A 13,352-nucleotide genomic window follows, 5' to 3' on the forward strand; every position below is an offset into this window, starting at 1 on the left:
AAAAAAAAAAAAAAAGAAAAAAAAAGAAAAAAGAAAAAAACCCCACACTCCTGCTGTTTCCCATAGGATATCCCGGTGAGCCGGGTTTTTTCCCTTTTTTTGGGGGGTGGTTTATTCTGGGAGGAGGATTTGGGCAGGCTGCTGAGTGCCCCAGGGCGCTCATCAGCAGGGCAATACCTTATGGGACACAGAGGGCAAAGTGTTAAGTGTCTTTTTCTCCTGGAGACTACATGTTCAGCCAAGGATGGGAATCCCCAGTTTTTGCTTGCTAAAATAGATAGCAAGTGTTCCGTGCATCTTGAAGAGTTACTAAAAATAATAAATAAGTAACAACCGCCTGTCACTGCTTCCCTGCAAAACGAATACAACAGGAGGGAACAGCAGGACCAATGGCTCAGTGCAAAGATGAGTATTTTTGCCTTGTTTTAACTGAAGGACTTTCTGCTTACCACAGACATCAGTAGCGACACCCTAACATCACTATCACCCACGTTTGATGGCCATTCTGCAGCAAAGACCCTCGTTTTGCTTCTCTCCCCTTTTCCCTGTTTTCAAGGGCACGTGCAGGGCTGCCAGAGCAGCTCCCATCCCCTCCCACACACCGATGCCAGGGGCTTCAACACCCTCCTGCTCCCAAGGGCCCGGGAATAGCCCCGGCCCCTGGGACTCCTCCCACTTGCCAAGAAAGCAAGGGCCTAACCAAGCCACATGTAGGGGGTAAGCAATATCCTCACATTTTCCTCAATTCCCATTAGCTGTTAAAGGTAATTACCCAGATTACCTGTTAAGGAGATAGGAAAGAGCTATTTCTGTTTTCAGAAATGCAAATTTTCTCCATAAAAAAAAAAAAGGAACCAGCACCAGACACTAGAACTAGAAATGAAAAAGTTACTTCATCTTCCTAATTTCACAGAAATCCAAACCAAGTTTTTAATTCTTTATCTTTCAACAGAAATAGTATGCAGTTCAGTATAAACCTAGCCATAGCAATCCAAAGCCACAGAATGCAAAAGATTATGTTGAGTGATTATCCATTAATGGCAGCTTTTCTGAATTCCTGCAGATAGACATAAAAATGATCTTTTTTTCCCCTTGTAAAAAAATAAAATAAATAAATTTGCAAAGCTCGACTAAGAAGGCAGCAACTTACTCCATTCCTGGATGCTTAAAGCTGTAGATCTGTGATGCTCAGCATGGGAATGAGCAACACAGCGAGGCTTGGATACTAACCCTAACAAAGTCAAATATAGAAGCACTGCCACACATGCATCAAACAAGGGGCTTATATTTAGAGGCACTTAAAAAAAAATCAGCTTTCAAACACAGAGTTTTGATAAAAGTCTGTGTGGAAATGGATCATTTCTAAGAATCCTATTCAAGGTTTAAAGCTTACTTCTTTCACTTCCAGGCTTGAAGTTCAAAGGCAGAAGACATGAAAACATGCTCTGGAATAGACCCTTTTGAACAATTTGCTTCAATGGAATTGGGACCAATTAATTTAGAGAGGTCACCTGCTAGGTAAGAATCTGCTGTTACAGTCAGCAGCCTTCGCCAGGAGGAAGAAAGAAGGAAAAAATAGAAATTTAATCTGTTAAAGAACCAAAGTGAAAGCAAGTGTTTTCTAAAAAGCATTTTACACAGGAAAAACTACACTGGTGCAAAATTCTACAAACCTTACAAAGCTCAAAGGAGATAAACTGAATTAAATGCTTTGTTCTTGCCAAGGGGCACAACTCCCCCTGCTCTTCCAAAGTCCTTCCCAGTCTCAACTGGGGGAAAAACAGGAAAAGAAAGTCTCCACTTCTCAGGTTTAGGGCTCAGTTTTCAAGCACCTGTTTCAGAGGCCGTGTCAGGGGCCAGTACAACAGCCGAGACGTGGATCTCCCGAGGCTCCTGCCTCTGTCCCGGGGGACAGAGGAACACACCAGACCCACAGAGCAACAACCAGGGACCCTGTCCCTGGCCATGGGCACGGAGAAGACTTACATAGGGCTCGCCAGGCAATCCTGGGTTGTAACTGGAGCAGAATATTTTTAAAAAGCTGTGTTAAGGCATGGAGAAGCTAATATGTAGTACAAAAAGGACTGTAGTCGCAAGGGACAGGATGAATCTTGCAAGCTTCAAATATCTGGATAGAAGGATTTTATTTAAAAACATTCCAAGAGGATAGTCGTAAGCAGTCTTTCCATACTCAAAAAGACTGGAAAGCCTGTAAAAAATTATACTGGATGAAACGGTTCTGCATGCAGAGAAAGATGAAACAAATTAGTTGCAGGGCTCGTTCAGAAGCAACATTAAATATAATTAGCATTCGCAGAGTAGCAGAGAATTGCCACATTTTATGTAGTCAGCTGATTACAATTAGTCCTACTAGTACACAGAAAAGTCAAAGGCTTCATTTCCATCTCAAGATTCCCTGCATTAATGATACAGGTCTGCAAGCATGATTTACACTTGCACTTGTGCAACTTGACAGCTTGCAAACAGGTTTTCTGTGGGCGTAAGATTAAATATAGCTGCATGGAAGGGCAGAGAGCTTCAGCACATTTACATTAAATGCGATAGATTAGCCCTGTACATTTTTTTTTAACCAATCTCAATGCCAGAATTGAACTTTTCTTTATACAGTAGACACATTAGTAATACCCAAAATGTAATACTATATAATGAGCTGGTAACATCTTGCAGGGCTGTCACTCTATCAGAACTGACAAAACTGCACGGACTTTGCATGTGTTTTCCCTTTTCCAGCAGGTATCCCTACTCAGTATCTACCTGTAATTTCTGCCAGCTGTGGCAGACACCTACTGCACCCTTCCCCTATCAGCAGGGATCTGATTCTCCACTGTAGCTTGTCTGCTAGGTTGAATAAGTTCAATTATTTTACATGTGGAATGGTTTATTACTGCATTATTAATGAAAGAAATCTCTATATAGGAAATAGAAAGCTTCAGCCAAGATTAACCTAAATCTCTAAACAAAATAAGCACACAAAGGACTCAAATACAACTTCAAACCTGCTTGTAAAGCGTGAAATCAGCACCTGTGCAGTTCTCCTTCTCACCCACCAATGCTCTTGTCATTAACAAATTAACAAATTCAAGCTTAACCATAAGGTAGCAACACCTTATATTCAACTAGCTCCTGTAAGCCTCCTCCTCAACAACAGCTCAAATGGAACCAAAAACATAATTGTCTCAGCATACAACACCACCTCCCCAGCACCCACTACATTGTATCAGCACAAGGGGGGCGGAATAAAAAAAAATAAAAATTAAAAAGTGAAGTAAAAAATAAAAAATAAAAATAAAGAAAAATAAAGAAAGAGAGAGGCTGAAACAGCAGCCCTGGAGCAAACCCTGACTCGGTTATTTGGCGCCGGCCTCCCTCGTGCTGCAGCTCGGTTAAGCCCTACTCCTGGTAACCCCCAGATGCCTCATTGCAGGGCAAGAGCAGAGCAAAATAAAAGATTTAAGAACTAGAGCTGAGAAGGGGAATTTAGAAAGTAAAGCTACAACCCATACAGTCCAGCTTCACCCTGGGCAAGGTCTCCTACAAGCAGCAAAAGCAGGTGGCTCGACGCACTTGAACCTCATCATAGGGTGGGTTCATAGAGGCCAATTCCTCCACTGGCAGCTTTTACTCCAACCGGTAGGAAAAGTTTTGCCACAGAGTTGACCTGCAACAGATTCACCTCCAGAAACACACCACAACCAACCTCTCCCGAGCACTCCATAAGGATAGCTTAGATATAATGTCAATGAACCAAAATTAGAGCTAAGATCCTTTTTAAAATATTTAAGTGGGTAACAAAGGATGACAATCAAAGGAGGATTATACAGTTAAAAAAAAAGAGCAAGCGAGGACTTACACACAAGCAGAGCATGTCACACAAACTGCCTTTCTCTCTGCTCCGCTCTCGTCACCTGCCTCGTTCAAACTGGCAGAACACTTAGTTCCTCCCTCACCCAACCACAAGTTTGAAGGGTGCAAGAGGCAGATTTTCTATGTATTCAACCGCATGAAAACTAAGATTCTTAAGCTACACATACCAAGAAAAATAATTTGGCTATATGTATCTGGACGGGTGACCACTGCCATTGAGTTGGAACAGGGGAGGAAAAGAGAGGAAAGTCTTTCCCATAACTCCATAAATAAATAATAATTTTAAAAAATCTTTTTAATTAGAATATGCTAAACACACCTAGATGTTTAAAAATCTCTCCAGCCAGGGAGAAATACAAGGATCAAAGCACAGCAATGTGGACAGTCCCTGAACACCACAGGGATGAACTGGATGCTGCCATTAGTTGCATCCGAAGGCAGAGCCGGGGCGTTTGCTCAGGCACCAACACCTTGTTCTCCTCAGAGCCTCCCTTCCTGGGAAGGCTGAAGAACAAGCTCGGAAAAAATCCCTTTCCTACTGTGCAGTTGTGTTTTAAGTGACCTACGAGCACATTTGCAGATGAAACACAATGACACAGCAGGGATGAGAACAAGGGAAGGGGAGAGATATAAGAAAAGGGGTTGGCTCTTTGCTCAGAGAGCAGGATATAAAATGTGTGGACCATGAGACACAGTATCTGCCTCGATGCTGCGGTGTAGCCTGCAGAAACCCTCTGAAAACATGGCAGAAACTAAACAGTAATTAATAATGGATTACTCAATTGAGTATGGAATGTATGGAAACCCTAAGTTTCAATGTGTCACTTACTACAAGAGGGAAACTACTAGAGAGGATAATGAGTTCCCCTGATGAAACAGGCTCTTTCCGCATTGCCCTTAGTGATGCTTAAGGAAAGAGCAGACTCCCCATTCAGCCTGAAGCCCAGCAGGCTGAGAAGGTGGATTTGTGCCTCCCTGCAATGATTCCCTCTACTTCTAGAAACACTGCTCCGGAAAACGGGAGAAAGGGAGGGCTGGCACCCTTGCAGAGAAGCACCACACACAGACTCCTGAAGGCTGTTGGGCCTGTAAGGGCCAGGTACCACCTATTAAGTAACCCCCACTGACCTGTGCTTTGGATTCTCAAGCTCCATTCTCATCCTGCTTCACAGCAGCAATTCAACAGAGCACAACCTGTTGTTTTCCTAAGACACCACCCCATGCAACGACAGCAGGTAACAAAGCACCAACTGGAGAGCTCATCTCTCCAAGTAAGCTGATTTTGGTTACTTGGGTATACCAGGAGTGAGGCTCAGTGCCAGGGGCATCCCCTGCACTGGCCTGAGAGCTCCTGCTGGATCACACATTCCTCAGGGGCTTCAGAGACGCCCTGCAACCTCCCCACCGGCCTGCTCTCCACATCCATGGGGGGTCACGGCGACTGGGAAAAGACAAATGTCACTCTCATCCCCGAGAAGGACAATCCAGGGAACCACAGGCTGCTCAGCCTCACCTCAGTCCTGGGGAAATTTATGGTGCAAATCCTCTTAGGAGGCATTTCCACACACATGGAAGGCAAGGAGGTAATTGGGAGCAGCCAGCGTGCGCTTACAAAGGGCAAGTCACTCCCTGCTTTCCGGGACAAGCCGGCTGCAGCTGTGGACAAGGGGAGGGCAGTGCACATTTTACAACACCTCAAACAAGGCCTTTTCACAGGGCCCACCACCAAACTGGTGAGCGTGGTGGCAGGCAAACTGGTTGGACTATCAGGCTCAAAGAGCTGTGATCACTTGTGGTGCAAGGTGCCGGTGGGGGACAGTAACCAGTGGCATCCCTTGGGACTCAGTGGTGTGAACAGGCCTGGAAAAGCACAGACGACACGGAGCGTGCGCTGAGCACATCTGCAGGCAACAGCAACCCGAGTGAGGCAGTCAATACACTGCGGGGTTTAGCACAGGGACCTTGGCAGAATGCAAACATGAGCTGACAGGCACCTTGGGAAGCCCACCAAGAGCTAACGGGAAGTCTTGCACCTGGGACAGAATAACCCCCCAGCACAGCATGGACTGGGGGGCAAATGATCCGGGAAACGGCTCCGCAGGAAGGGCCTGGGGGCTGCGGGCGGCCAGTTGAACGTGAGGCAGCAGCCACGGACAGCGCTGCATCCTGCACCGTATCAGCAAAGCAAAGGCATTCGCCCCTAACGCCTGGTTCTTGGGAACCCTCAACTGGATGCAGGAACCCCAGGAGAAGGAAAAAAACACAGGACAAGGAAAACCTCACAGTGGCCCCCTGAGATGGTCAGTGCTGTAGAAAAAAGGTCATTTGGGCAGAGGCTGAGAGCACTGAGCGTGTTCAGCCCTAGACGAAGGCTAAGGGGAGACGTCACAGGCCTCACATCTTCAACTACCTGCACAGAGGATCCTTGGAAGTGTCTGTGACTTGCCTGGATAGGATCCTGTGAAATCTTACCTGACCAGCACTGAGCAGAGGACTGAGCTGCACAGTCTCCAGAGGACACGTCCAGCCCAAATTATTCCATAATAAGTCTGCCTGCAAAGCCCAGGAACTGAAGACTCAGGTAGCAATAGATCTGAAGCCATGCGGGCAGCTCTTACTGCTCTTCTCTTGGGTATCATTTTGTGTGCTAGCTAAGCAAATTTATGGTAGAAAAAGCCACAGTGAAGAGCTAATAATGTGCCATTCACATATGCAAAGAAGACACAAAAAGATGGACAACCATGAATTTAATCTTTACAATCACCTCTATGTATTTTGCACTCAATTCTCCTGGAGTTATTTCTTGCATGCAATAATCACATGCCAGAATATTTTTAAGAGTTGAAGAGTGGCAAAGCCATATTAACAGAAGCAATTTTAACAATTCCTCTGTGAGGCTACAAAGTGATTGAACTGTCCTGTCTCTTCCTGAATTTTTTTTGTTCCATTCACAGTACATATTCTCATTGCTGCCACACACAAACATAAAAATAAAAAATAAAATTAAAAAGTTCAAGTCATTCAAAATGAATCAGTAAGTCACAGGAGAACACTTAAACTAATCTATATGTGAAATAAACTGAGCTTAGTGGATTGTCATCTTTTATATGGCTAAACTCTTGAGACTGTGGGAAACTCCTTCAAAAGCTTCAATGATTTGTGCTCAGCCTCATAAATCACTTACTCCACGTTCATGCCGTGAAGGAGACAGTGTGTGAAGGGCACACATTTCTGTCATTTCCCCAAACTTTGGTCTCTTCTAGCCTACACACCAATGCAGGAGAGTCCTCTCACCTCCGCTCACCCCAATTTCTCCAGCTCCAGCAAATTTTATTCTTAAATAATTTCATCCCAACTATTTCAAACTCTAATATATTTCAAATAAAGAATGACTGGAATTCATCACCATTTGCAGAAAACCAGTAACGAAGCAACAAAGCTTTGAGCAACAAAGATGATTAAGGGACTGCAGCATCTCTTGTATGAGAAAGGACAAAGTGAGCTGGACCTGTTTAGCCTGGAGGAGAAAATATTAAGAGGGGATCTGATCAATATGTGAAGTACCTGAAGGGGGAATGCAGTGAGGAAGGGGCCAAACTCTTCTCGGTGGTGGCCAGTGACAGGACAAGGGGCAATGGGTGTAAGTTGAAACACAGGCAGTTCCATCTCCATGTGAGGAGGAACTTCCTCACTGTGAGGGTGCCAGAGCCCTGGCACAGGCTGCCCAGGGAGGCTGTGGAGTCTCCTTCTCTGGAGATCTTCCAAACCCACCTGGATGCCGCCCTGTGCCTCGTGCTCTGGGTGTCCGTGCTGGAGCAGGGGATTGGACTAGATGATCTCTAGAGGTGCCTTCCAACCTCAACCACTCTGTGATTCTGTGAAAAACCAAGTTTTCACTAGCCAGATGAGGTGCAACACGTGAAGCCTGTCTGCATGATGCTTTACTTAGAAAGAGAAAGCAATTCCAACCTGAGATAAACACAACACAGAAGAGTTCAGCCCAGCTTACTGTGGTCTAGCAAAGTTACTGGCGATCTTAATGAGAAAGGTTGACTGAGCTTACTAACGGGCAGTCCACACACACAGACTGAGACATAAAACTGGGAATACACAATAAATCAATCAGTACACAATCCTGAAATAAAATAACATGGGCTTTGGAGTTATTAGCTGTGCAGACAGCACAGGCATTCTGATGAACAATGCAATAGATCCATTTAAAGCCATTTTTTAAAGCTTACTGTATGGGAATCTGAATAATTTACATCTCATAAGACCTTATTGAAGTTCAATAGCAATTATGGAAAGCCACACGAATTAGAGGCTCATGTTTATTCAAATTACACGCAGATTTTGCATTAAAGCTTTTCATTTAAACTTATAAGGAGAATATTACTTTCAAATACATATCCACACATTATATAAAGAGCAGGTGGAATGCATACATTATGGAGCTGGGAGTGACTCAAAAGTATGGAAGTAAATTTGTATGGATTATCTGCATAATCAGTTTTACTGGAAATTGTTTGCTGATACAGTAACAACTGCAGAAAGCCATGTTAAAAAAAATCAAGATTAGTTAGATTATTATAAATCATTGCCTACCAGTGATGCTTTAGCAGGCTTATCATCATTTAATTCTACTTTTAGTTTAATTGCAAGGGATTTGCTTGTTTGTTTTGGCTTTTTTTTTTTTTTTTTTTTTTTTTGGCTGGTCTGATAGGGAATGGATTAACTGGCAGCATCTTTGCCCAGAGATTAATTTATCTGTCCAAATCATTACAGGCCATTTACTGTCCTCTTCAGCCCGAGAAGTACTTACCGAACAGTATTTAATCACAGAGAATGCAAAAGCCAGAGCACATTTAGAAATCCTCTGATATCTGTACTGCACAGTGGAAAGGAACTCTGTAATTCTGTACACGTTACCTTCTCATGCCACTATGTTCTGTTTCCATTATCGTACTTGTGGCTAGCCCTGCGTGCCCATCACCAAGCAGATCTTCAAACACCAGCTACACGGATCTATGCCAAGTACAAAACACCAGAAAACAAGCCAGAGTCTTGGACAAGTCTGATGGGAGACAAATAGAAAGAACTGTTCTTTATTTCTTGCAGCCTGTTCCATTTCTGAAAGGCTTTCACAGGGGCTATTTTTGTTTTGCTTCTGCACATCATCTCGAACACAGGCTGCTCCAGCTCCGAAGGCCAACGGGCTGTGCAGAGCCTCATCACACTGATCGAGGCAGGAACAGCTTCGGCCTGAAAGGGCCATCAGCTGAGCAGAGTGGGCAGAAACCCCTCCGAGAACGACACAGGGTCTCCTGCAAATAGAGCAGTTCCTTCCAGAGCAGTGCAGGCACCGAGGCTCGGATCAGTTCACGGACAGGAAGGAAAGGATCTGGACTCACCTACCTGAGCGACCCGCACGCCAGTTAAAGCCTGGTGAGCTCCTGCATAATCGGTGCTAAAGCCTCGATCCTGCACAGCTAAAGCTCCTATCCTATTAAAAGGGCCCTTGGGTAGGGAACACAGGCTTCCCAGGCATGCGAGTGAGGGAAAGACAGAGATGGGAGAGCAGGGAGCGCGCCCAGCAGCAGCTCCAGGGCACCGCAGGGATCGGCTGCGGTGGCATTCCCAGGCACGGAGTCACTGGGAGCAGAGCTCTGTCCCAGCTGTGGCTGCAGCACCATTTTTACAACCTCTCTTACCCCAATTGCTGAAAAGAAAGCAATCCCTTCCCTGTCATGTTCCTCATAAGGGCTCATTCCCATCTGCCCGGAGCTGCCAAGGGAAACCTTTGGCCTGCAGCCCTATTTCATCTCCTGTGAAAAGGGAGATTCTGACACCCCAAAGGACAGTTTGGAGAACCTGAACAGCAGCTCCCATGTGGAACTGTTTCATGACTTTATCTTACTCAAGTCCAAAGATTGCAGATTTTTACAGATGACTTTACTATCAGCCTTGATATTTTAAAACTAATTTCAAAATCTCTTAGGGGGAACCCAAAATTTAAGCAATTACACAAAGAGAGCAGGTTTCCTGTTTACTGCAGACTGAACATGGACCAAGTTCTTATCACAGCTTGGCACAGAGTGCCCTCCAGCACATGTTTTGCCAGATTTGTCCTGTCCCCTAAAACCCTAAAAAGCAAGAACTTGAAGCTATATTACAATTTAAACCAAAATGTTCAAACTGCTTTCATCAGAATACGTACTAAGCCAAGCCAACCCACATGAAATGAAGAATATCTCCATGGAGCTCAACTCTTATCCTTGCTTTTATCTGATGTTTCAGGTAGATAAAACAAGGGGCATCCAAAAGTGGAGCTGAACTAAAACTCAGAGATTTGTAGAACATAAACATAAAAACATATAGAACATAAAAAGTAAAACAAAATGAAAGATAGAGGCACTTGACCAAGCATTTTACTCACAATAGTATTCACTGAATAAAGCAGGTTTTACCCTGGTGTTGTTCTACTCTGTGACCCTAAATGGAAATTCTCCTCTTGCAAAAATAACATCAAGAAAGAAGCTAAAACAGGTGAGCAAACATGCAGTAAGATAATTTCTGCCACAGAACTTTATATTTTCTGTGCTATTTTAAAGAAAAATCTCAAATATCACCCCTACATTTGGAAGAAAGTAGTAGTCTAATAACAAAAGCAAGAGAACACTGTCATGTTATCTAAAATAAGACTCTCCAGATGCTATACTACTTCAGCAGAGCAGAAGTTTTGCCTTCCTGGAACACTGACAGTGAGAGAGCAGAAGAAATAGGGTTTCTTTTAGTCACACACGGCATCCAAACTCAACTCAGAGACTTATTATACCTCTCCAGAACGCTTAAGCCCTAACAGAAAATTGCGTCAAATGAGCCTTGTTATTCCAGAGGAGAATTATAAGGATCCAGGCTGCCTTCACAAACATGTCAAACACGACAGAGAATCAGTCACTGGTTGTTGGTGGCTCTGCTTAACACATCGTGGCAGAGCGGAGCTCCACGCTGTGCTGGGAATCAACGGCACCATCGCCAAGCATCCAGCATCACATCCAGCATCACATCCAGCAGCCTGGTCATGTTGCCAGGGAACTGCGGTGGGATGCGGCCTGCTCCGAGGGAAGGATTCCTCGGAGGCTCCCCTCAACAGCACCAGCGCCTTTGGCTTCGTTTGCTCCACGCCACTACTGATGCACGCTGCTAATTAGTGAGCGCCACCCTTCACAAAGGCTTCAAAAAGAGACTTTTGCTTTCTCCTTTTCTTTTTTGATTGATGTTTTGAGGAATGCTCAGGTGCAGGGATTCAGCTTCTAATAGTACTGTAAGTCTCTGTGCCACTTAGGAAAACAAAAAACTCACTCTTGTCTTTGGAAGTAACATTTTATAACTTTGAGCCGGTTGTTCCTCAAAGGGAGCAATTCAAGGGCTTTTTCTATTTTAGGCTACAGGTCAATTCGTGTTCTGTTCAGTTGGTACATCTAATATATCATGCTGAATGCTAGCCAAAATGCTCTCTCCTATTCCTTTGGGCTACAGCTTCCAAAAGACACATGGTGCACCATCAAATATAAAGAGTTTTCTGATAAAAACCCAGGCACAAGCAAAGAGGAAACTCAATTTAATTTTGATTTCCACTGAAAGAGGACCCAGAACATTTATCTCACAACCTCTGTACAAGCAAGGATCCCTTGTTTCGACAGGTCTGCTCTGAAAGCTCAACCCATTTAATAGACAAGCAACTTTTTCAGAAATATTGACCGGTGGAGAGTTTTTGGACTTTTTAATTAGAAGAAAATCATCATGAGAAGTCTCATTTGAATGACACTTGTGAATTCCTCCACATCTAAAAGTACCTGCGAGATGAATGAAAAGCCATTGTGGTCTGCAACACCAAAACAAATCCACAGCATCTGCTTCCTCAGCGAGGCCACCAGGATCAGAAAACACTAGAGAAGTTTTCAGCTCAGAGAACAGTCTGAGCCGTTACCCAGAGAAGCCCAAGATAAACAGCAACCTAAACCAAACAGCAAGCCAATCCAGTGGTCCTTGGGCCTTCTGTTTCAAACCAGCATTAAAATCAAGCAGCTTTTTCCTCTCACCAAAAGATAGGAGCATGTACTGACCATCTGATAAAGGCTTTTACAGCCAGAAAAGAAACTGTACGCTTGCCACGCTCTCTGCCCAAAGCAGCTCAGAGCTGCGAAAGCACAGCACAGCGCACAATCATCTCTCTAGCTTTCCGAGCGCACTGCTGTATAAAGCCTAGTATTTTATCAACTGCTTCAAAAAGCAGGCACTATAAAGCAAAAAGCACAGCAAATAATCACTAGAAGCATCCTCTGCGACCCCCCAGGTACAAGTAGGGGGGCTCGCAGGCTTACCTCAGTGCTGGGCTGGAGCGCCTGTCCCTCCTGGGCCGCCGAGGGCACTATGGCCCAGGTGATGTTTGCGCTGGCAGACGACAAGGAGCTGAGAGCACCGTTTTTCAGCTGCTCTGTGGAATGTGACTTGGGGCCAGGCCATCCCAGGATACCTTCTAAAGCAGAAAACAAGTGTTATAACTCAGAGATTTTTTTCCCCTTCCAATCCTCTCATCATTCTGCTAACATACTGTTCTCCACTTCCACGCACTACTTCAGTAGTATAAATATTCTACCATCTTATATACCAATTTATCTATGACAAATATTTTACATAGACAGCCAATTTTGAAAGGAATGCCTACCACCATATTTATACAGGAAGACTATAGAAATTGGCATATCTTAGTAAATACAGCCAACAAGTGTTCTCTATTCTCTATTTTAATAATTATGAAATAATCTAAGTAAACATTCTTGATTCTAATACGGTACAGAGGCTTTCCACATCTCATAAGTAGGGATCACAGAAAAGTGACTAGTCATCCATCTACTGAACCAGAGAGCAGGTCAGATAAGATGCCACCTTTCCCTCAAATTCTTCTATCTGAAATCAAATTTTTAAGCTTAGTAGCTGTATTCCATTTCCATCTGCACTATTAAGAGCTCTTTCTAGATTAAACATTAAAATGCTCCTCCTGTCCCAAACACACAGTTCAGAAACGGTCTCCTGAGAAAGATGTGTATTTATTGTATCAAACGTGCATCAAACAGAATTAGACATCAGAAGAACCCCAACTTCTAAAGACACCTGGATTGCAGCACAGGCCACTCTTCAAGGAGAGTAAAACAGAAAGATTGATCAGCTGAGAGGGGTACATGATCATTCCCCCACACACAAAACACCGTGTCTGCAGGCCTCAGCATAGCGCTTACTTGTCTGCTATTAATTGCATAGCGTTATAAAATGTAGAGTTGCAGATAACAAAATTGCAGCTCTTGAGTCATTACCGTAATAAGCATATGAAAATATGATTAGCGCCCTAGGGAGGATCTCCCCTTCTTGTCACTGCCACCTTTTTAAGATAATCCTGATTTACGGAA

General features: G+C 44.1%; 1 protein-coding gene across 1 annotated transcript in view; it reads right to left on the reverse strand.

The window, feature by feature from the left end:
* Nucleotides 1-13,352, reverse strand: part of OSBPL10 (oxysterol binding protein like 10) — a 91,653-nt gene that overhangs the window by 18,742 nt on the left and 59,559 nt on the right. Inside the window, exon 6 of the mRNA XM_026045558.1 lies at nt 12,270-12,424. Within this exon, the coding sequence (XP_025901343.1) occupies nt 12,270-12,424 (155 nt within the window). The remainder of the gene's footprint in view (nt 1-12,269; nt 12,425-13,352) is intronic.

The sequence above is a fragment of the Nothoprocta perdicaria genome, unplaced genomic scaffold, assembly GCF_003342845.1.
Source record: "Nothoprocta perdicaria isolate Ctin4 unplaced genomic scaffold, notPer1 scaffold_40, whole genome shotgun sequence".
Lineage (NCBI taxonomy): Eukaryota > Metazoa > Chordata > Aves > Tinamiformes > Tinamidae > Nothoprocta > Nothoprocta perdicaria.